General features: G+C 39.4%; 1 protein-coding gene across 1 annotated transcript; it reads right to left on the bottom strand.

Annotated features, from left to right (window-relative positions):
* Nucleotides 1-711: 711 nt before the first annotated feature.
* LOC310822535 (gamma-adducin-like) lies at nt 712-19,096 on the bottom strand (the record flags this gene model as incomplete). Its single annotated transcript, XM_083694906.1, has 14 exons — nt 712-2,417; nt 3,240-3,335; nt 3,553-3,676; nt 5,561-5,650; nt 6,685-6,801; nt 7,309-7,569; nt 8,630-8,803; nt 10,724-10,822; nt 12,233-12,376; nt 12,826-12,975; nt 13,609-13,689; nt 14,068-14,219; nt 15,045-15,186; nt 18,896-19,096. 14 exons carry the CDS (start codon nt 19,094-19,096, stop codon nt 2,164-2,166), a joined length of 2,085 nt encoding a protein of 694 aa, XP_083551032.1. The 3' UTR covers nt 712-2,163.
* Nucleotides 19,097-22,581: the final 3,485 nt, after the last annotated feature.

The following is a 22,581-nucleotide window of genomic DNA, read 5'->3' as shown; positions in this document are numbered from 1 at the left end:
GAAAAGGAATTGTATATAGTTTGTGATCTCTGACTGTGATAATGTCATACACCTTTAGTGTGGTTGAAAACATGTTTCTGTCTGCTCTGTGTATCATGTGTACTGTACTGTATAACGTCCCCACGCTGGTCTTCTCTTATATCACCTCCTGAGGTAGGGAGTGGGGGTAGTGGTCGTGGAATTGATCCTGCCAGTCACTCACTTGACATGAACACCTGTTGGAAACAGCAAATCCCTTCTTTGTCTCTCTAGCCCCTCTCCATGGATTACCATGGCAACCCCCATTCACACGTTGGGAAAACTGATAAGAAGGTTTCACATAGACAATTATCAATGAGGAAGCTGTGTTGTTTGATGGTGATGCCACCATTTCTTAACTAACTGCTGTGTGAATAAAAGTTTGAAAGAAAGCTGTTGTTTTAGTCTTGGGAAGGCCAGTCAGAAATAGTCAACCTGGCTGTATTTGGGTTTGAGATACGGCATTGTGTTGAAAATGTGTTTTATGTTAAAATATTGCATGATTATTTTATAATATGTTCAGTTAATATTACATCCATCATGTTTCAACCGACAAGAAACCTTGGTTCAATATAACAATTACGCAAACACACATCTTGGATTTTTTATTTTTTTATTACATCTGGTGAAATGTAATATCATAAAGAATTCAATCAAAGCATTGAAGCTGCTATGCAAAGCACCACACTGCATTTATATTACAAAAGCTCAGAATCATAGATACAAAAGCATTTCAATGAAACACACAAGCATTAGTAATGCAGGATACAAAACTGTAAATGTGAACATGATTTCAGGTGTATATTCAATTAAAGTAAACTTGTAATCATTTTATAGAGCATAAACTGATAAGCATTACCACTGAGAAAAAAACATGATATAAAAGTGTCGTCTCACACCATTCACAAATTAATCTCTATCCAACCCTTCATTTTAGCATTCATTTAAAACAACTTAATAAAACTTCAAAGGCAAATTATATTTCTCCCTTTGGGTCAAAGGAAATCATTCACATTACTGACTGGGATGTTGGTCCTTGAATAATAATATCTCTGTATGTCACACATTGTACATTCTGTTCAGGTCCAGACAAGAGCTTCTCATAGCATATTGCAATAAATGACCATATCTGACAAAATCAACTTAAAATACATATTTCAAAATATGAAATTATGGAGCCACCACCGATCTCAACAGATTATTGACATACACAACTCATTCTTAGCACTTTTCATAGCCTGCAATCATATTCTTACATTTGTCATTTAGCTTTCATTCATGTGAAATTCTGACCAATGCATCATTATCTGTGAATGTGGCAAAAATGTTACATTGAGCTCAGTTTTAGTTGCCTTTGTCACAATCACTAGTAAGCAGCAACCATTCAAATGAAAACCACTTGGCACTTTGCTTAACGAAACATGGTTAACTATAGCCTTCTTGGTCTTACACTGTTTAAAGTATCATGTTTCATAAAAAAAAGTCCTTAAGGACACATGTACTGTATATCAAACTGTTAAGTGAATAATGAGACATCATAAACACTACTACAAACTATACATTACTCATAAAAACAACTAGAGCTAAGACTTACTAGATATTACTATGAATAGGTCCACATATAAACCATACTTCTTAAGGCTTAAACACCTCATATACTTTCAATATGTCCAGGCACCAGGTTACAATACTCACTTGACACTTACTCCTCAATGACACTGACATGTCTGCCCTTCAATAAAATTATGTATTCAATAATGAGACAATAACAACAGAACATCTCTCTGATCAACAATATATAGCAGGCTAATATGTGATGTTTCATGTTGTGTTTTATCAGTATAAAAACATTTAAAATTAATTATTGTTAATGTCCTGTGTGTTTTAATGCAATAATGTCCATTCAATAAAACACAATGAATATCTGGGCTCTAAGAACAATGCACTGGACCATGTCTCATTTTTGTTTAGATGAAGTGACAGGTTTGTAGGTCTTCAGTCAACTTAGTTTATACAGCCCCCTAACACAAAAGCTAAGGACCTCTTAGGATTAGGAATCACCTCATAGTGACTCCAATGTTTCTACTCAAAGCAATGCATTTCAACTACACAAGCTGACCTCTTCTCTGTCTTCCATTTATTTTTTCAAGGCTCAGCCTTTTCTTTCTCCTTCTTTTTGTTCAATTTCATGAAGGAAGGAGTGCGGAACTTCTTCTTCTTCTTCTTGGGTGACTTGGTTTGGTTTTCAGGGGTCTGATTCTCTGTTTTCTCTGTGGTTGTTATGGAGATCTCCACCGTTTCTGTGGTGCTGATGCTCAGCTTAGATACCTTGAAGCTTAGGTCCTCCTCCATCTCTGCCAAGTGGTCTCTCCCGTTGGAGATGATATCTGTCTGGGTCTCTGAACAGAGGAAGAATCCATGTCGGTGAAGAGGGGTGGAGGAAAGTGTTTGCCGATCCCTACAGCTACATTACTGTCATAATGTTACCATTAAGCAATAAGGCATGAGAGGCCGTGCTGAGGGGCATTGTTAGGCCCAACATGAAGCATCTCATCAGCTGTGACTTTATTCACGATAAAGCACAGACTCAAGTGCCTTATTGCTTTTATACAACGGTTACACACACAAAAAAATCCTTCTTCTAGCATTGTGACTGCCAATGGCCCCTGGTGTGAGCATTGATTACTTTATCTTATGATGACTGATGGATAGATGATTCACTTACTTAAGCAAATGTATTTGTTGTAAGTTGCTTTGGATAAAGGTGTCTGCTAACTGCCATAAATGTAAATGTAAATGTAAAATGGATAATTAAATAAAAAAATAAAATAAAAAAATAAAACTATGCCCTAAGTATTTATTGTGTGATAGATTGTGGTGCCTTCTGCCCTGCGCTTAGAAGGTAACATGATAAACCAATCTTCACAATTCGAGTGTTTGCACAGGGATATTACTGTCATGTATGGTAAAGGAAAATTGCGTCATCGCTGTTACTTTATCAGGGAATAAAGCACGGCCTCTCGGCCAATCACTATTCTTGTTCTGATCAACCCGCTGTATAATAAGAATGATAAAATGCCATGACAAATGAATTAGACAGATACAAAAGACAGTACACCGAGACACAATGTAAAAAAAAACACTATTAAAACATTAAACAATTTAGAATAATGAATTGAATTTCTCAGGGAAACATCATTCAATCTAACAAGCTTGTTTACCTTGTTTGGCAGGAGTCATGAATGGAGAGAGGGACAGTGAGATGGTGGAGCTGTCAAATGTTGTCATCTCATCAGCATCAGTGAAATCATTAGCATCTGCGGGGGGGGGGGGGGCTTAAATGTCATCATCAACAGCAGTATACCTCACTGCAGTGAAAGTTAAATGCACTAACTGTGAAACAGGCGCAGAAACATGCACCATCAATACAATTTTCAAGAAGTGGGAGTAAACATGAGAACTGTGTGAAATAGTATGTGTGCTCTCCTGGCCTGGTATACTGTTTATTCTGTATGGGATATAGGGGAGTCATACCGTCCTGGCCTAGCTGCCTTCGCTCCACTGTGCTCTTGTACTCCTCCAGCACCTTCTCACTCAGCCCACTGAAGGGGTTGGGAGGAAGATGGCGTGTCTGTTCCTCATCCTCAATGATGAAGGCCTGGGGTAGAGAAGTTCCATACTAGTTCAACCCACATACCCATTATGTTACAGTTACGTCCAATTGTTCATATAAAGACAACCACTGAAGTTATAATATACAATATAATTATTACAGTGCTCTGTGGTAATGGTGGTATTTTGCTCATAGCATCATGTTGCTTCATACATGGGTGATTCTTCAACTACAGGCACTTTTGGCCTTGTGAACTTGAGGGAAAAAAAAGTGTTCAAATCTAAATTGTCACAGTCTAACAGGTTAATATAACTAGTCTAGTTTCATGATCCATAAGAGAACGCACTAACATTACAAGACAAATTGGTGTTTTTTTACATATTGTCCGACCCGCATTGAACAAATGTAAACACATGTAAACATTTGATTATTATTTAAAAAAAGTATGATATACATAATTTCTCAACAGTGTAAGACCACTTTCACACATAGTTTTACCAGTTTATTCCTATATTGCAATTACCATACATTTGTGGATTAGGTAAATGAATTGAGATGAGGACCAAACACAAAGCTTACATCAACCACAACCTGAAATATAATATTGGATTGGTTAGATACATTTCAGGAAATAACTACTTGTGTTATTACATTAAGTGGAACATTATCCCATAAACTATGCAGAAGGTTTTAATGAGTGATTAGAATTTTGTAACTATTTTTTTAAAAAGGTATGAGGTGGTGGAAATGACTGGGTCATTTCTGGGTCATTTCTGGGTCCTCTTTCAACCCCTCTTTCTTTTTTCCTCAGGTATCTCTCCCTGTCTCTTTTCAGTCGCTCTTCATATTTGACAGGGTCCTCTTTTATTCTGTCCCTATAGGCCTGAGACCTTTCTGCAGTAGGGGTCCGCGGCATCTTAAAAATAGATGAAAATGCATTTCAACAAATATGCATTTGAATAAAACATTAACATTGTACATTTTAATAAATAAATTACACATATGTAGCCTCACAATCTATGAATTGCACCTTGTAAGCATAAATGTAATTTCCACCTCACCGTTGTCATTTCCACCCAAGAAGGTAATGTGTTGGAAATGACGGAGGTAGAAATGACAATCTTACAGTATTTTGTAAAAAAATCCAAGCTAGCATCACAGATTAGCTATGAATTGGTACCTAGCATTTCATGCATGCAAAATACATCTATGTACGTTAAAAAATTGATTTATTTACAAACTCAATTGATGTTACGTCATGTTTGGAAATGACATACAATAAAAATATTTTCATTTCAAGCAATATTTACCTTGAGTTTTCTTCAAAAGTTGGTGAAGAAATCCAAAATATCCTCCATATCAGACATGTGCTGTGATGTCACTGTTCATCTCCATAGAAACTACCCAAACCATCTTTCACACAAACTTTTTAAAGGGTCATTACAGTGTTGTGGTGGAAATGATGGCAATACTGTGGGACAACTACATTTTGTATATAAAATTGTTTGACCTTAAATACCCCAATTATGTTTTGATTATTTTACTGATACTTTATTCAGTCACATTTAAAAAAAAATAGATAAATCATTTTTTTACACTTCATTTTCATTATTGAAGATCAGAAGTCTGGGTGTGGGACAGGCACAAAACAGCAATATTTGCATCTATAACGATGTTGAAAAAGGTGAAAAAATCATCATAGACTACCGGTAAAAAGTTCCTAAAGTACTTTCATTGTAAAGATAACTATGAAAGTGTGAATATTCCCAATTTATTTATTTCTTTAATAAAATATGATCAAAGGACATGAAAGTGCCCGTAGTCTAAGTATCGCCCACATATGCTATTGTGTATGGCTCTTGTATACATCAGTCCCAGCAACATTAGCTCATAAAACAAACTCATTGGGCTATAGATTAGTGTACTCACTGGTCCAGGTACATTGTCCACAACAATGCCCGCTAGAAGCTGAGACTTCGGTCCTGGAGTCATCTGATCACACCTGTTCTGTTCCCTTATCTAAATAAAAGACCACAATAAGTTTACCTCACATTTAAACCTCTGTTTTCAACATCATTCATCACTCCATGAGCAATTAACGTTTACCAACAGAAGTCCTGTAGGAGGATTAACAGTTTATATGTCTCCCTACATTATGGTTTGTAGCTATCAACAAACTATTCAACTACTGTGAGTTAACTATAATATCCCCTAACCATTGGAAAGTGTTGCATATCAATGAACAATGTTGCAGTTTTGATTGTTTTAGCATCTGTATGCTATATCTATAGGGCACTATCCAAACAAGTGTACAGCAAACATGTTGTCCCGCACAAATTATGTAGCGCCTCTCCATAAAAGGAGAGTGATGAAGAAGCCTACGAATTAAGCAAAACTTTATTCATAAACCTTTGACTATGACACTTTGATTGTCTGTGTTTTACAGTGCTGTGTCCCCGTGGTACACATGGAGGGCTTTCTTTTTGGTGCGATCACCTTTTGTAACCAAAGAGAAAAATAATTTGAGCGCCATTAGGCTACTATCGTACTAACTCTGTATCGATATAGGATGCCTTTACTTCAAACACAAATTCCACCAATAGGTAAGGCAAAATATTGCAAAGCCAATATTTCCATCAGTCTTGCTTCTTACAGCTTCGTGTTGATTTCTCAAAAATATAATTCCCAGATGTGTTTGGCTATAGGCCTACTGCATTAAGGTTACACTCGTAGCTCTCCACTGTGCATGCTATTATGATGTTTTTAATGATGAATCAGCGTCACCTCGTAACTCCTAAACAATCTGTGTGGCAAGACGCATCTTCCATAGTTTCATAAAAATTGGGCCAGTGATGTCGGAGATAAAGTATGTGACATATGAATAAACAGACAGATTTCACCGGTGAGGGACAATAAAGTGTAGGTGTGGTGTAAAATTGTATTTGAGTGAGTTTCCACCACATCTCTTACAACAGTCCATTCCGTTTCAAGTGTGCACAGATGCACACTTCAGAGAAAATGGTAGAAAATTGGGACATGGAGGTCTAACTCACCCGATTCCTCTTCTCCAGAACATCAGTGGGATTAGTGTTGAGGGGAACAAACTGGTTGGGGTCCTCAATTCTTATTGGCGTGCCATTGCTGTTGCCTGACTCTTCAGATTTCATCCACTAAAAAATGTAGGAAATGATTTAATAGCAATGAAAAATATCTGACAGGAACTCATAAATGTGTGCTTCAGGCAACCAAAAATGGTGATGCAGGGAAATGTTTCTTGACACTTGCAGTTACACAAGCTTTCACAAGAGGGCAGGCTTACACACAGGTTATCTGATCTAGCAATATACAGAAACGCTTCATATTTTTTCAGCTGCTTAGCACATTCTGTCATTGACAGTGACAGGTTGGAAAAACCCCTCTGAGATCTTAACTCTACTCCAGGGTTTAGGTTGGTTAAAAATTTAAAGGAAGTCAGACATTGCTGCTATCAATTCTTAGTCAAATACATGTGTCATATACTTTCATATTTTTGAGCTGCACTTGATTTAGTTTGCCTGGAATAATGAAACCAATGGAATAGTTCCAAAAGTGCTAACTCCAATCTAAATCAAGCACACGTCCATTTAACTCACGTCTGGTTGCTATATGGGTTTCCTGTACTATCAGTAGAAGCTCACCGTAGTCTTGGTCCTGGGGCTGCACTCCCCGCTGGGTGAGCATTCAGACACGTTGACCTTCAGGTAGCTGTTTGGGGAGTTGAGCCAGCGGGTCCTCTCTCTCTGCTGTTTCTGGGCCAGGAACGTGAAGGAGCTTCTCTGACCCGTGTCGCCGTCCTCCATTGGCATGGTTGACACCGTGGCGGGGATCTCCACGTCGTTTTTGGTCCGAGGCTTTTCCCTCACGATAGGGTGGCGATAAGCGTAGCCGGTTCGGTAGCCCTAGCAACACAAAGACACACAATGGCTTGAACACAGATGGAGTAAACAATTAATCAACACATTGAAATGTGTCTGCCTGTGATGAGTGGTAAAAGGCCTTTTTACTTGCTTGTTGAATACTTGAGAGTACTACTAAAATGAGAGGGGATGGTATCAGAGGAAAAGTCCCATATTCTATGTTAAGTGAGTCGAGGTCATGATCCTTACAAACTCTCTTACCCTAATTGACATTTTGCTGAAGTTTACATGATTATGTCAACCTTGTCCAATGTGAAACACAGCCTGCTTTCAAAGGAATAGATAGAGCCTGGCCACACAGCAGTGCAGTTGGCAAGGGGACTGTTGTTGAGAACACACATCAAAGAATCGTGACCACCAACCACCAACTCCACCATGTTGAAGAATGGCATCAACGTTGTGTGTTGAGTTTTCCAGTCAATCGACACTGAATGATTGTGTGGTCTGTGCTCTTAACTCTTAACACACAGCATGCAGAGACATCTGGAATCCATGATGGAGGAGGGGGGCGTGCTATGATCACAGAGAGCTGTGCAAGCTAATGCAGCTGTACACCAGCCGCAGTTCCCCAGCTAGGGTCATGTCATTAGGAGATTAAATAGAGAGATCAGGCATGCTCAAACCTCTACTGTGCCTGTAATACAGTTTCTGTCTATCCCTAGTCATTAGCCATGTTATAGACATAACAGTGTTTAATGGGGAGAAGCTCTTGTGTTATAGCATCACACACAGTGATCTTCAAGGGATGCTAAACACAGGCTGAGAGCTAACAAATAGCTGCAGGCTAAAATGAGATGCTTGTCGTTGATGGAAATCCCTCACTTGGTGCTGTTTCTAGGGGTAATGCTACAACATTGGTACAATACTACATCCTTATTTTAAGGAACTACAGCATGGCATACATGATATCCAATGCTTGATTCATTATGAGTTGAAAAATACAAATCTCATTCCATTGTCTGTCAATGTATTCCAACAATTCCCCAGGAAATGCATGGGAAAGGAAACGCAAAGCATTGTGGGAAGGTCAGAGGTCACTCACCAGGTTGTCCAGCATCCTCATGAGGGACTCGAACTCCGCCTCGCCCACTTTCCACTTGACCTCGTTGTCCACGTTGACTCCGGCGGCTACCACTCTGTGGGTCAGGGGTTTGAACCTCTCCCTGTCCAGAACCACCAGGTTGTCCACTCCTCCAGAACACCTCAGAGCACTGACCTTTAAGGAAGAGATGGTGATATTTGATGCAACAGATATGATGCATTTATTACTTGTTATATAAGCATGTATCAGTCCTTATAATGTCTCATTATCAATGTCACAATACATCATGTCTTTCAATGCGGGCATGACTTTTTATGTGGGAATTATTCAATTGACTCAAAATGGTTGATAGTGAGGATCATTATGAGATGATAGTGCAAGGGCTGTAAAAATATCTTTTTTAAAACGAAAAGAAAAAACGAAAAAAAACGAAAAAAGAAAAAAAAAAATATATATATATATATATATATATATATATATATGTATTTTTTTTTTCTTTTCTTTTTTTTACAAGCTGTAAAAGATATTTTTACAGCATTATTTATAATGCATTATGAAAGACATTGATATACAGTGCCCTCCATAAGTAATGGAACATTTGTTCTTCTTTTAGCTCTATACTCTGAATGTTTGGATATTTTTTTATACATAGTCCCCCTATTTCAGGGCACAAAGGTAATGGGACAATTGGCTTGACAGGTGTTTCTGGTTAGTCAGATGTGTTCTTTCACACCATTTGTGCAGGCATGAGAGAACTGTCAATGTCTAGTATTGATTCTAGGCTTTGCGTTTTCCTTTTGAGTCTGCTATTGGTGTCTGCCAACATGAAGACCAAAGAGGTGTCAAAGTAAACATCTTGTCTGCTCAAGCACATTCCCCCAAATTCTTTGGATGACATGTCATCATACAATATGGCCCAAAACATACTTCCATAGCAAAGAGTTTTTCAGGGCCAAAAACTGGAATGTTATTGACTGGTCAAGTCAATATTCATATTTAAATCCAATGGAACATGCATTTCATTCCCTGATGATAATATTTTAGGCCAAAAGACCAACAAAAACTAAAGATGGCAGCAGTACAGGCCTGGCAGAGCATCACCAGAGAAGATACCCAGCGTCTGGTGGAGTCAATGGGTCGCAGACTTCAGGCAATTGTCGACAAATACTAAACATGAGTGCTTAATTTAGACATTACATGAATCTGTCCCATTACTTTTGGTGCCCTGAAATAAGGGGGACTATGTATAAAAAGTGCTGTAATTTCTTAATGCTGAAACCAACATAATACAATAAAAGTATTAATTTCTACTTTAAGCTCATAGTAATTTTTTTATTTCAAATCCAAACTTTTGGAGAGAAAAAAATGCTTCACTGTCCCATTATTTACGGGGGACATTGTGTGTATATAGCATTATGGAACAATGTACATAACAACCTAACTCATAGGGTTGTTAGTAGAGATCCTGGTAGAGTACACTCAGAGGAACCCTAACCTGAGCACACATTACATCTAAACTCAATGGAAAAACCAACACAGTTTAAACACAGAGAACACCCAATCTGTCTGCTCCACACAGACTGAACTGAACTGAGAGAAAATCTACTGAATCCTGGCCCACTAGGTCCCACCCACCTGGTACTGTAAGGGAATAGTGGCCTTAATCACACATACATGTATTTGATTTAGCTTTGTTTTAACAGGTGGTCAACATCTCAGTCGTTTTGTTTCCCATGCAAGAAATGTAAGAACTTCATTGGATGTAAGAACTTCACTCCAATGTCATTGGAGAAGGACCAAAACCAAGTTTGATCCTTTTCCAAACCCAGGGAAAATTTTTCTTCTATATCTCCATGATTTATACATGTAAGTATTGTATAAATCCTGATATGTTTCGACCACACAAGTAAAGAACAGTAAAATAAACACATGGGAATCTTGGATTGTAGCCAGTCTGTGCCCACATACTCTGTTCAAGGTGAGATGAATAAATAAACCAATGGGAAAAAAAATTGTAGTTAACTTTCCCTTTAAATTTCATTACCTATAAAGTGATCTGCTAAAAATCATGTCACTAATAATGTTAAGTCTTACCTGAATTTCACAAGCCTGCTGTGAATGGTAAATGTAGTGGAACGCCTCCTCTATAGTCTCTCCCAGGGCAAGCAGGCCATGGTTCCTTAGGACCAGCACCTGAAAAAGGATTTGCGTTTAATACTGTTGAAAGGGAATCTTCAAAAACATTTGACTGAATAAAACTGAGGAAGAATTCATAACTGAAAGCATAACATTCCAAAGTGTTTTAAAACATTAGATGGTAGTTTGTCTGGCAGACAGTCGATTGTCCCACTGGATGCTAATGCTATTCTATCCACTCTATTTCTAAGTCTGGCATATACAGTGCCTTCGTTTTTTCCACATTTTGTTGTGTTATAGACTCAATTTAAAATGGATTAAATTAAAATAATTTACTATCCACACACAATGACAAAGCAAAAACACGTTTTTTGAAAATTCAGTAAATTGATTAAAAATAAAATACAGAAATACCTCAGTACATAAGTATTCAGACCCTTTTCTATGACACTCAAGACACTAAAATTAGCTAAAATACAAAAATGTCATCAACAAATCACTCAATAAGTTGAAATGAGTCCATCTTAATGCAAGGATAATAGTTCATGTAATTTTGGAATGTCTGTTTTTATATGGTGTCTTATTTGCACAGAAACCAATTACACACTGTGTAGATTAGGATGTCACTACCAACTCAGCAAATTTCATAATTTTCTAATGATCCTGACAACCTCCCCAGTCCCTGCCAGTGACAAACATACCCATAACAGTGACAAACATACCCAGCTACCACTATTCTTCACACAAGAGATGGTGCGGAAACTGCATTGCATGTGCTGGATTTGCACCAAACTTAATGCTTTGTAGTAAAACCAAATAAACACATTTCCAGCCACTTTCTTTGCTGTATCACTTGAATTCATGGTTGCAAACACAATTATGGATATGAGATAGATTATTTTCCATTAAGGGATTCTTTTTGGCCACTTGGTTATAGACCAATTTTATAGAGTGACTGAGATGATGTTGTCCCATCGACTGTGCTTTTGCCTCTCCACCATTCAACTATGGCCTCAGGGTCGCATTCCTGAGCAGGTTTGTTGCTCTCCATTTGCTCAGTTTGCAATGACAACCTGATCCACACAGTGTGTAATTAATTCCTATGCAAATCAGAGACCCTATAAAAACAGAGAGATATTAAAGATATTAATTCCAAAATTACATGAACTATTATCCTTGCATTAAGATGGACTCAATTCAACTTATTGAGTGATTTGTTGATGACATTTTTGCATTTTAGCTAATTTTAAGAGTGTCATAGCAAAGGGTCTGAATATTTATGTACATGAGGTATTTCTGTATTTCAATTTTAATAAATGTAATAAATTATTTTAATTTAATCCATTTTAAATTGAGTCTATAACACCACAAAATGTGGAAAAGGTGAAGGGGTCTGAATAGTTTCCGATGGCACTGTACAACAGTGAGCCAGTTGTTGTTAAGGAAACCCCCTTGGTTAGATGTTACCTTGGCAGTAGGGCCCAAGGCTTTCTGGAACTCCACCTTCTCCTCTTGATCATCCAGGCAGCCATGGTAACTGAAGTAGGCAACGTCGCCCAGAACTAGAGCTTCCTGGGAAATGGGAAGGATTCCACACTTCATCGAGGACACCTGCGAATTCAGGAGAAAAACAACTGCGACTATGTTGTGACAACAACTAAGAACAACCACGGTCCTTTCATATCACATGTGGGCTAATAAAAGATAACACTACAAACATTAACTATACACTTAATGAGGCCACATCAGAGACATCAGAAATGTACATACTGTAACGTACAATAGTGTATGAGGTTCAAGGTTTGTTCTTAATTCAGTCCTTTAGTGACACAAGATTGATTAGCGTTTAGCTTTAGCTTGAGACACTTTAATTAGTGCCCCAAAGATGGTCTCCAGATGCTTACCTCACCCTATCAACTACAACTCTGTGGATATGCAACAGCTTGCTAGGGTTGGGGATAGGGTTAGTTAAACATATACAACTGTAACTAACTATAACTACGACCACTTCTCTTCAGCTTTTAACATTCTCATTTAGCTTTAGCTCATAGTTTACTCACAGCGGCGGTGGCAGAGGTGTGTATGTGTATGATACACCTGACATCTGGACGCATGGAGTAGATAGCAGCGTGGGGGCTAAAGCCAGCATGGTCCACCTTCAGGGAGGTAGAACCCTGGTCTACAACATCACCTATCATGTTCAATTTCACCTGGAGAAGAGGAGGGAGCCAATATCAGAAGGGTTACCTCTACCAACCTGACAGCCAAAACAAGTACTGAGTGGATGTCAAGTCAAAATCATTGAGACTAAATTCTTCTGCAATTCAAAGATGATCATTATTCCAACTGTATCTTAATGTTTTTCATTCAAAGATAATCATGCATGATACATACAAGTGTATTCTATTATGAGATGATTACCAGTCCAACAATATTCTTCCTATTCTTACAATCATCCTATTCAGAGACTTTACCATAAAAAAATCAATCCTCGAACAACAGCTAAGTAATAACATGCTGTGAAACAAGCTCGAAATCATTAATTCACCATAACAGACCCTTGGTGAATGAGGTATAATGAGGTATAATGAGGTATGTTGCCCTGAGGCTGTCTGGATTGCCATTTATTGATTATGTGGTTCTATCAAAAGTCTAACCACATTGTGCTCTAATAATGTATTATATTCTACACATTTAACACTGATTAGGGACAGTTTTGCACAGTTTATGGTGATAATATTAACCCATTGGATTAGGGACAAACTATTTGCATTATTGTTGCAGCGGTGTTATGCAAAAGCATGTCTGGAATATGAAAACACAAACACCACCATTGTTCTTACCAAATTAGCAGCTGTGGCCTCAGCGAAAGACAGTCCTTGTGGGATAATAAGAACGTGGTCTTGTTCTTTGCTAACCCGAACCTGTGCATGGAAGAGGACATCTTATATAACAAGAAAAATGTCAAAAGGCTCACATTGCCAAGAGCTACTATTACACCAAGAAGATTACGATTTCTACAAATACATGTCTTTACATTTCAAAAATGATTATCCTGATGTGTATCAGGCGCCAACAATTATTTCATGTAAAGGGGGGAGGGAGTACCCACACGAACCGGGTTTCGGAAGTTAACTTATTGTTGGTGTTAAAATACTTTAATTCTAGGCACCAGCGTTCCCATAATTCATTACATTTTGCAGGCGAAGTTCATAAAGTGCTCATACAGCTACATACAGCTGCTATTACATGTTAGTAGTAGAGAAGTACTTGAGGTAGTATGACATGGGGGTCATACTCACAGTAATGTATGAGTTGGTGAAATGTGCCCAACAAAAAAGGTCCACCAGCCTGTAGAGACTAGCCAGCTTACAGCGACTCTGTCTCTCCCCTTTGACGAAGGAAGGAGACTCGATCCCATACAAGTCATTGATGAGGCTGACCATACCCAGACCTGGAGAAGAATACATATATTCAGGGTTAACTAAAAAAAGTAACTTCAGCAAAAAAAAGATAACATTTATGACTCTCACTTTTCATGAAATCTGTGTTTGCTTTCTGTTTAAGTTAAATAAATTACATGGTCAACAGAATTGGTTCTCATTGGCTTGAGTTTACAGGCAACATCTATGCTTACTTGTTTGATTTCAGCAAAAATGTTTATTTTAAAACGTTTAGCTGAAATATTTGCCATAAAAAGCTGCCTTCATATCAACTCAGTACATCCCAGAATCCATCACTTCTTAACTGTTAGGACATAAAGCAATTGTTCTCAGAACCATCCTGCCTCCATTAGCCTATTTCAAAGCCATATGAGATGATATAGTCATGTTTACATTGTCAAATAACAGATTTAACATTCTGCCTTTTTTAAAATGGAACCTTCTTACCCAGGGGTGTTTAGTGACCTCTGTTGAAACATGGAGAACAATATAATTGACGCACTGGACAGCTGTAATTCATTACCCAAAATGGCCATGTGGTGTGCTTATTAGAAACACTCAGAATGTGGAATGTTGTCAACAAGTTCATGCGTTTTCAGCTGTTTAGGGGGTTCTCAATGTCACAAGATTTTTGCAAATTCCATGTTACAATGCAGAGATTCAGGGTGCATTACTGAAAGAGAACAGTGCGCGCGCGCACACACACACACACACACACACACACACACACACACACACACACACACACACACACACACACACACACACACACACACACACACACACACACACACACACACACACACACACACACACACACACACAGTGCCACTTACTGAGTGGGGAGGTGATGGAGCCTGCCCCTCCAGCGCTTGCCATGATCAGGTCAGCTATCTGTCTCAGAGCCAGCAGGCCTGTAGGGTTGTTGCCCTTCGTCATCTGATCCTGGATCAGGCCTTCCAGCTCGTCCTTAAACACCTGGAAACCAAACAGTCAAGATTCAGATTTGAAAACTTACAATGGTTGGTTCTGCCTATTTTCATGTTTAGGTGAAATATCATCTTACCTTGAGTTGTCCTCATAGGCCAGTAGTGAAAGCTTCTCCAGTTCTCAGTTCACCCTCTCCAATAAACAAGATTACGATGGACCTCACGTTAGCATTGTTTAGACTCACACAGCCTCTTTACTTCGGTTTCACCAGCCAAGCACTCCCCTCCCAGTGCAGGCACTTGACCGCAGAGTGATTACTCGCTGTGAACAAACAGTTGCCAGTGCCCAATGGAATCCAGGAAGTCTACTGTATGTGACAACTGTTCATTGCATATTATTGCAAAACTATGTCGTTTGCGATTACAATAAATAAGCATGTACAGGTTTGTCAGGTAATATAGCCGCTACTTAATTTTATTTGAAGTTTCTCTAAGGAGATTTTGGCATGTTGTTTGAACAATGCTAATTTAAGGTCCAGTCCTGTCTATTGGAGAGGGTGCTGCTAACTGTTAGCCTGTGCTGTGGAAGCAAAGTGGAGAATGGAGAATCTTTCACTACTGGCCTATGAGGACAAGATGATATTTCACCTAAACATGAAAATAGGGTGAACCATCCCGACAAAAACTGTACAGCTGTCAAAATGGTTGGCTTTAATGGCTCCCGACACAAGTCTCCTGTCCTTGATGACTACTGATTGGTGAAAGTACATTTTGACTTTAGTGGTGGAACAATCTGTCTCTAGACTAAGCGACAGCTTATGTGACAGCCTCTTCTCAGGCTCTTTACACGAAGACGCCAGACACAAAGACGATGGAGTTTCTCTGTGGGAGTCCATCAAGGAAGGACTGAGAGAAGGGCCAGACTACTAAGTATTTGTTTTCGCTACCCTTACTGTTCTCCCTTGATACCAAATCTCTTGGCTCTGTAATTTCCTCACATGGTTTCTCCTACCACTGCTATGCTGATGACACTCAACTCTTTCTCTCTTTCTCCCCCTCTGACACACAGGTGGTGACACGTGTCTCTGCGCGTCTTGCAGACATGTCTGCTTGGATGTCAGCCCACCACCTCAAGTTCAACCTTGACAAGACTGAGCTGCTCTTCCTCCCTGGGAAAGCCTGCCAAGACTTCTCCATCACAGTCGAGAACTCCACTGTGACCTCCTCATCTCCCGCCTTGACTACTGCAACGCACTCTTGGTCGGGCTCCCCGCCTTCGCCATCAGATCTCTGCAGCTCATCCAGCTGTTGCCCGTCTGGTGTTCAATCTCCCCAAATTCTCCCATGTCACCCCCCTCCTCCGCACCCTTCAGTGGCTCCCGGTAGCAGCTCGCATCAGATTCAAGACCCTGGTGCTTGCCTACCGGGCGGTAAGAGAACAGCCCCTCCCTACTTGCAAGCAATGGTCAGCCCCCAAACCCCAGCCGGATCACTCCATTCTTCCACCTCGGCTGGCCACCAGGCCCCACCGCCACTAGGATGCAGCGGTCGTGCTATTCAGTCACGGCTTTTCACTGTCTTGGCGCCCCAGTGATGGAATGAGCTTCCCACTGCTGTCAGGTCTGCAGAGTCACTACCTATCTTCCGCCATAGACTGAAGACCCATCTCTTCAGGCTACATCTTGACTGTCCCTCTTAAGACCTATTCACCCCCCACCCCTCTGTACAGTTCCTCTACTGTTAATAATAAATAAATAAAAACCTGGTTCTAGCATAGATGTTTGCTTATGATGACTGATGTATAGATGATTCACTTACTTAAGACAAATAATGTAAGTCGCTTTGGATAAAAGTGTCTGCTAAATGTCAAAAACGTAAATGAAAAAAATATATATAAATGAAAGAACTGGATAAGTTTCAACCATGTGGCACACTCCTCTTTCCAGATCATTGGCCATGAAGGAAAGGAGACAAGGAAAGGAAGCTATTGGGACAGCTTGTGTATATACCACTAACCTTGACCTAGTTACAATTCCTTCTATTCATCCTTTACACATTCTGAAAGGGTGCACAGTGTACTCTCGGGCCTAACTGGAATGGTCTGGAGCCATACTTGTTTACACAAATCACATAATTGGGTTGTAAAAACCTCTTTGTATCTGTGTGAATAGGAGGTGACTGGGAGGTAGCCTTCCCATTAAGCCAGTCAGACTATTCATTTATGCCCACTGAGTGCCCGTAAGTCTTGGGTATCCTTAAAAAACCCACCCCCTTTAAACAACAATACTCCTGTGAGCAGTTCTGGTAGAACGCCAGCGCCAGCATTCTGCAGCATCTCAGCACTGTTCCCATGGTGATACTCCTGTGAGCAGTTCTACTTGTTGGGGCCTATTATGTAATCTCAGATGAGCGTGGGTTCATCTTATTTCCATGCAATCATTGGGGATGTGTTTGTTGCACCTCATATAGCATCTCTAACCAAACTGTATTGCTGTACTGATTATCAACCCTTCTGGTCCCCAATGGCAAACATGATACACTGTGAATGGATGGGATATAAAGCTTTAGAGTAAAATTTGACACGCAGGAGTATACATTTTTCTTGTCAAGCATACTTACTGTGTGATTTAATTACTAATTACTATTTGACTCCACTGCAACATTGTGAACTTTGTAAGGACACATTTTGGTTGGAAATGTATCCTGCTGAGATCCATTTTGACTGGTTAATATTTAAAAGTGCAGCAGGTGGTGGTGTTTCCTCTGATGGTGGCACATTCCTCTATATTGCAAAGATTAACACTGTCCAGACACCCGGGGCCATAAAACCAGTTCATGTAGTCACCAGAATGAATACTGACCACATCCACACCCTAAGTTTTAGGGTGATGATGATGATGAACACTACGTCTTTCAATTACAGGTTAAGGATGTAGTATCAGGGTCAGAACACCTATTTCAACAAAACATTTAATACACCTCAGTCTATTTGGTGGGCTGCAGCAGGGTCTACAGTGACGTTTTCCACTGTTACTTTTGGCATGGGTGGCCCAAAGCCTAAGACTTTTGTGTTTCCACCTGTGAGGAATGGCCAAAAAAACCAAAAACATTCTACCTTGACCTGGGACCTTGGGGACTTAGATGGGGTTTGAGGGTAGGTGGGTGATGTGTACTGCGCCCTACCATTGTTTGGCTAGGCTAGTTTATGTATTGTATAATTTTATTAAACAATACTAAGTTTGCTCAGCTGTGGGTAAGCACCTGTTTCAGTTCATGGGAAATGTTTGTAAATGTCTCATATGGTGGCTAACTGAACAATCTATGCTAGTTTTCGTGTACATTTCCAAACTGAATAAATGCAGCACATTCAACCACACAACTCCTTAGCTAATTTCAGTCATGTTACAAAGTAATAAGTTATTAAGTAATCGGCTGAAGAAAATTTAGTTTGATTTGATTTATAGTTTAACAATGTCGATAGTTTGCTCCTCCATGCTCTCCCCAAGTCCTCTGAATAACCCTGGGTGGTGGAAACACAATGCACCCAAAAAAAAACACTGGTGCTTGGGCTCAAAATAAGTCTGGAGTGGGACCCGGTCTCTAGTGGAAAAGCGCCAGTCAACTCCTTCCATTTCAACAGTGTGCTCCTGTTCTAGGACAGTGAATGTGATGCTGTGTTTGTTTGTAAATGTAGGAATGGACACACTTCCTACACATAGACATATGGACAGAGAGAGCTATAGGTTTGGGTTACATACTGGACTCTTGAGGATCTGGGTCACCCTCTTCTTCTGATCCATCATGTTGAAGTCCTGTCTCAGGTCAGGTGACATGTTTCTGCTGCGGAGGTACTCTGGGTCGCTCTCGTCCACGCGGTCAAAGTACCTTTCCTTAGAATCAATGCTGGACAGGGACAGGGTCATAGACCCCGCTGTCTGCCTGATGTCCACCAGACTCATAATCCCACAGGCTCTTCAAAATGGACTCTCTCTGGCACCTCTCTGGTCCTCTCCAGCCACACTGCACAGGAACCTGGCCTGGGAATCTGTGGGGATGGAGAAATTAATCCTTTCGTTTTTGACCAGAAAGTTGAAGCTCATATTGTTTATGTGTGATGTTTAGTAACAATGAAAGTGTTGTTGGTGCATTTCCTTAGGTTATAACATTAAACTGTTCAACTCCATTGCTATGCATACTATTACATAGCAATAATATGTATAACACTGATACTATCAAAGCTTTTCAATTAATTACAATGGCAGCCTACTGGACTTCTAAGTATGGAGTGAAAAGACACTTGATTCTCTCTCTCTCATACACACACAAACACTCTCAGAAGGAGAGCTTTGCCATACCATATCCCCAATCTTTAACCAACTCCATATACACTAGTAAGTAAAACAGAGGTTCCCTATGTTCTACAGAAATGTGTATGAGCTGGGGGATGGGAGAGAAAATTTACCTATGTCTACTGTCATGCCAACAGCTATAAAGCATGTCAATAGAATTCCACAGGGGGCCTTTGTGTTGCTGCCTCATGTAAATCAACCTGTTTGAGAGAGCAGTTAGCAGCTCTGGTGCTAAAGTAACACCCACAGGGGTGGTGGGAGTGGGGGGCATCGGCTGGGTAAAAGTAAGCGGCCTACTCTACACAAGGTATTTTGCCTGGACTTCTGCCCTTTTTTCTCTACCACACCTGGCCTGTTTAATAAGAGGGCCCTCCATGTTCTCATGAACAACATTTTAATAAAGATGTTATATGCGATAGAGGGTAGACTAATAAATAGTAACAGCTGAATATGCTGTATTCATTCCATAATGTCAAACCTATGGGGCAGCTAGTCAATATGACTGAATGAAATGTAAAATTACTAAATAGTACAAAGACAGCACAGCTGAGATTATGAGTGTTATCTGATGATATACAGTAGTTACAGCAAGTAAGTAGAGCATATTTCCTGTATGGCACAAACATAACTTATTATTATTTAATATTAATTCATATTTCACTTGAGATAGGTCATAAAAATACTGAGAAATATTTTTGAAAATCGTGTTCCTCTAGTAAATTGCACTGGCAGAAGCACTAGAATGCACTCAATACCTATTACCTAACAGTTAACACTTTAAAAGCACATGCAGATATGTAATGATGAAAAGCAAACCAAGATGAAAAAATAAATACATCATGTAAATCAGTAATAATTATCGATACCATCCTATGTCAATGGAAATACCTCTGGCCTACTGTAGTGAAATACTCCTTAGGTTTCACGGTGTATTTCCATTGTGGAGTGTATCACGACTATCATAACTGATCGAAGACTCGAGTTGGATATCAGTGATAAGTATTTTTCGAAAGGAGATGATGCAGTTTACAAAGTACTTCGCATATGAAACAACTCAGATTAAATGTATGTATCAAAACTGTACAAAAACATAATCAAACCTTTCTGCGAAGTGAATGTATATTCGTATGAAGATCTAGATGATCACACGATGAAAACACAAATCCCGGAGGAGAAAAGTATCAAAGATATTCCAGATTCTGACCTATTCTGCAACCGTTACAACTTCATATTTCCTCTATGGCACTTTAATGCGCATCCCAGCAGCTCCGTTTGTTTGTGTGTAAGCGTGCGTGTGTGTGCAAGATGAGCGAGAGTACCTCCGCGTGTTGTGTGTGTGTGTGGGTGTGTTGTGTGGGAAAAGGGAAAAGAGACCATGTGACTTTTCATATCCGCCAACTAACAGGCAACTTGGCGGGACAAAACCTGGCAAGGAGGACCAGTCCCCAACTTCCCACCCATTTTAGGAAAAACGTAACATTGGTTGCCAATTATTTATTCCAATTATCTCATAATATGTCATCTATCACATACAGTGAGCAAGTGTAGCCACAGCAAATAGATCTCATAAATAAAATCACTTTGTGTGAGTCTCTGACGGTTTGATTCAATGGTCTGATTTCCTGAGCACATCTGGAGACAATGGATAGGCTACACAAGAATTATGTTACTGTTGTGGGGAAGTGTGTGCCTGTCTGTCTGTCTCTCTGTCTGTCTGTCTGCCTGTCTGTCTGCCTGTGTATCTGGTTCTGCCTGTCTGTGTTCATGACATAGATTAAAACTGTATGATAATCTTGAAATGAGTGTGTACTTCTTACTGAATTTCATGAGCAACTGAGATCTCTGATTTTCCCATGACCTGTGAGCAGAGGTTGACATCAAAGCTTTGGCCTAACAAAACCAAAACATGAAGACTTCAAAGTCTGACTAAGTACTTTGTACCTCCCTTGATGGATACATTCAGTAAAGTGAATGCAGTCAGGCAGAAATATTCTAAAACAGAGGATGTTTGCTCAGAGGAGGCAATGCATCACAGATGCTTACTTTTATGAAACACAAAACACACTCCAGGATTTCTCACACAAAACACATTCCAGGACCGATTACATATCCTTTTTGTAAAGACCATCCTTTAAAAATAGGTATTTATTTTATTGCACTGAAATAACTCCACAACCTTTAGGTTAGTCAGGGTGTAAGAAATGTATCTATAATGCACTTTCAATGTCATTGTATCCCTTTTGTGACTACTGAAGTGCTCTAGATATCAGACATTCTAGAGACATCAAACAGATTTGAATTTAAATGAAAACTGTCCTCCATATAATGTAGCTATTCTAAGGAAACAACTGCTTGATCGCCAGTCTAACACCCCAGGGTCTATTCATTCTGCTGTAACTTTCAGAACTTTGAAGGGAGACAGGGGCTATCCAACATATAATAGACAATTCTCTTTCATGTGGCACTGACTGGAGAACTGTGAGTTATACAGTCCAGTACATTTCAACCAGTTCTGAATATGCCCCTGAAACTGGTAGTTATTATATTCATCTTATACGCTTGGTCCAATGCTCAGTTGCTTATAAAAGTGGTTAAATTAAATCATGGATCTAATCTAAGTCTAGTCTAGTCTAAGTTTAGTATTACAAACATCCTATTTTGAATGATGAGTACATTTCCAAATTATGTTTCAACTGCAATGTATGTGATAACATGCATAACCCTATCCCCAGTTTTGGTCCCTTGGGAGTGTTATTTGACAGTTAATTTAGGAAATGATAATATTTAACCCTGAGAACCTGTTAATGGAGTTCCATCCTTGTTGTATCCAAACTGTTTTTGTTCTGGTGAATTAAACTGGCTTTATTGCTATAAACAGGAGATAAGATCAACTTTAGAAACACAAATTTAAACAAACCCTCAACTTGAAGTTATTGATGTCTCCTGCCAACATTTAGGAACAGTTAATAACATTGCCCTGTGCACACAGACACACAGAGACATATACAGACAGATAAACATAGATAGGCACACAGACACAAACAGACACAGACAAAGACACACATGCGAACACACACACACACACACACACACAC

The sequence above is a fragment of the Argentina silus genome, assembly GCF_951799395.1.
Source record: "Argentina silus genome assembly, chromosome: X".
NCBI lineage: Eukaryota > Metazoa > Chordata > Actinopteri > Argentiniformes > Argentinidae > Argentina > Argentina silus.
The sequence above is the reverse complement of the archived record's forward strand: the minus strand, read 5'-3'. Positions and strand labels throughout refer to the sequence as shown.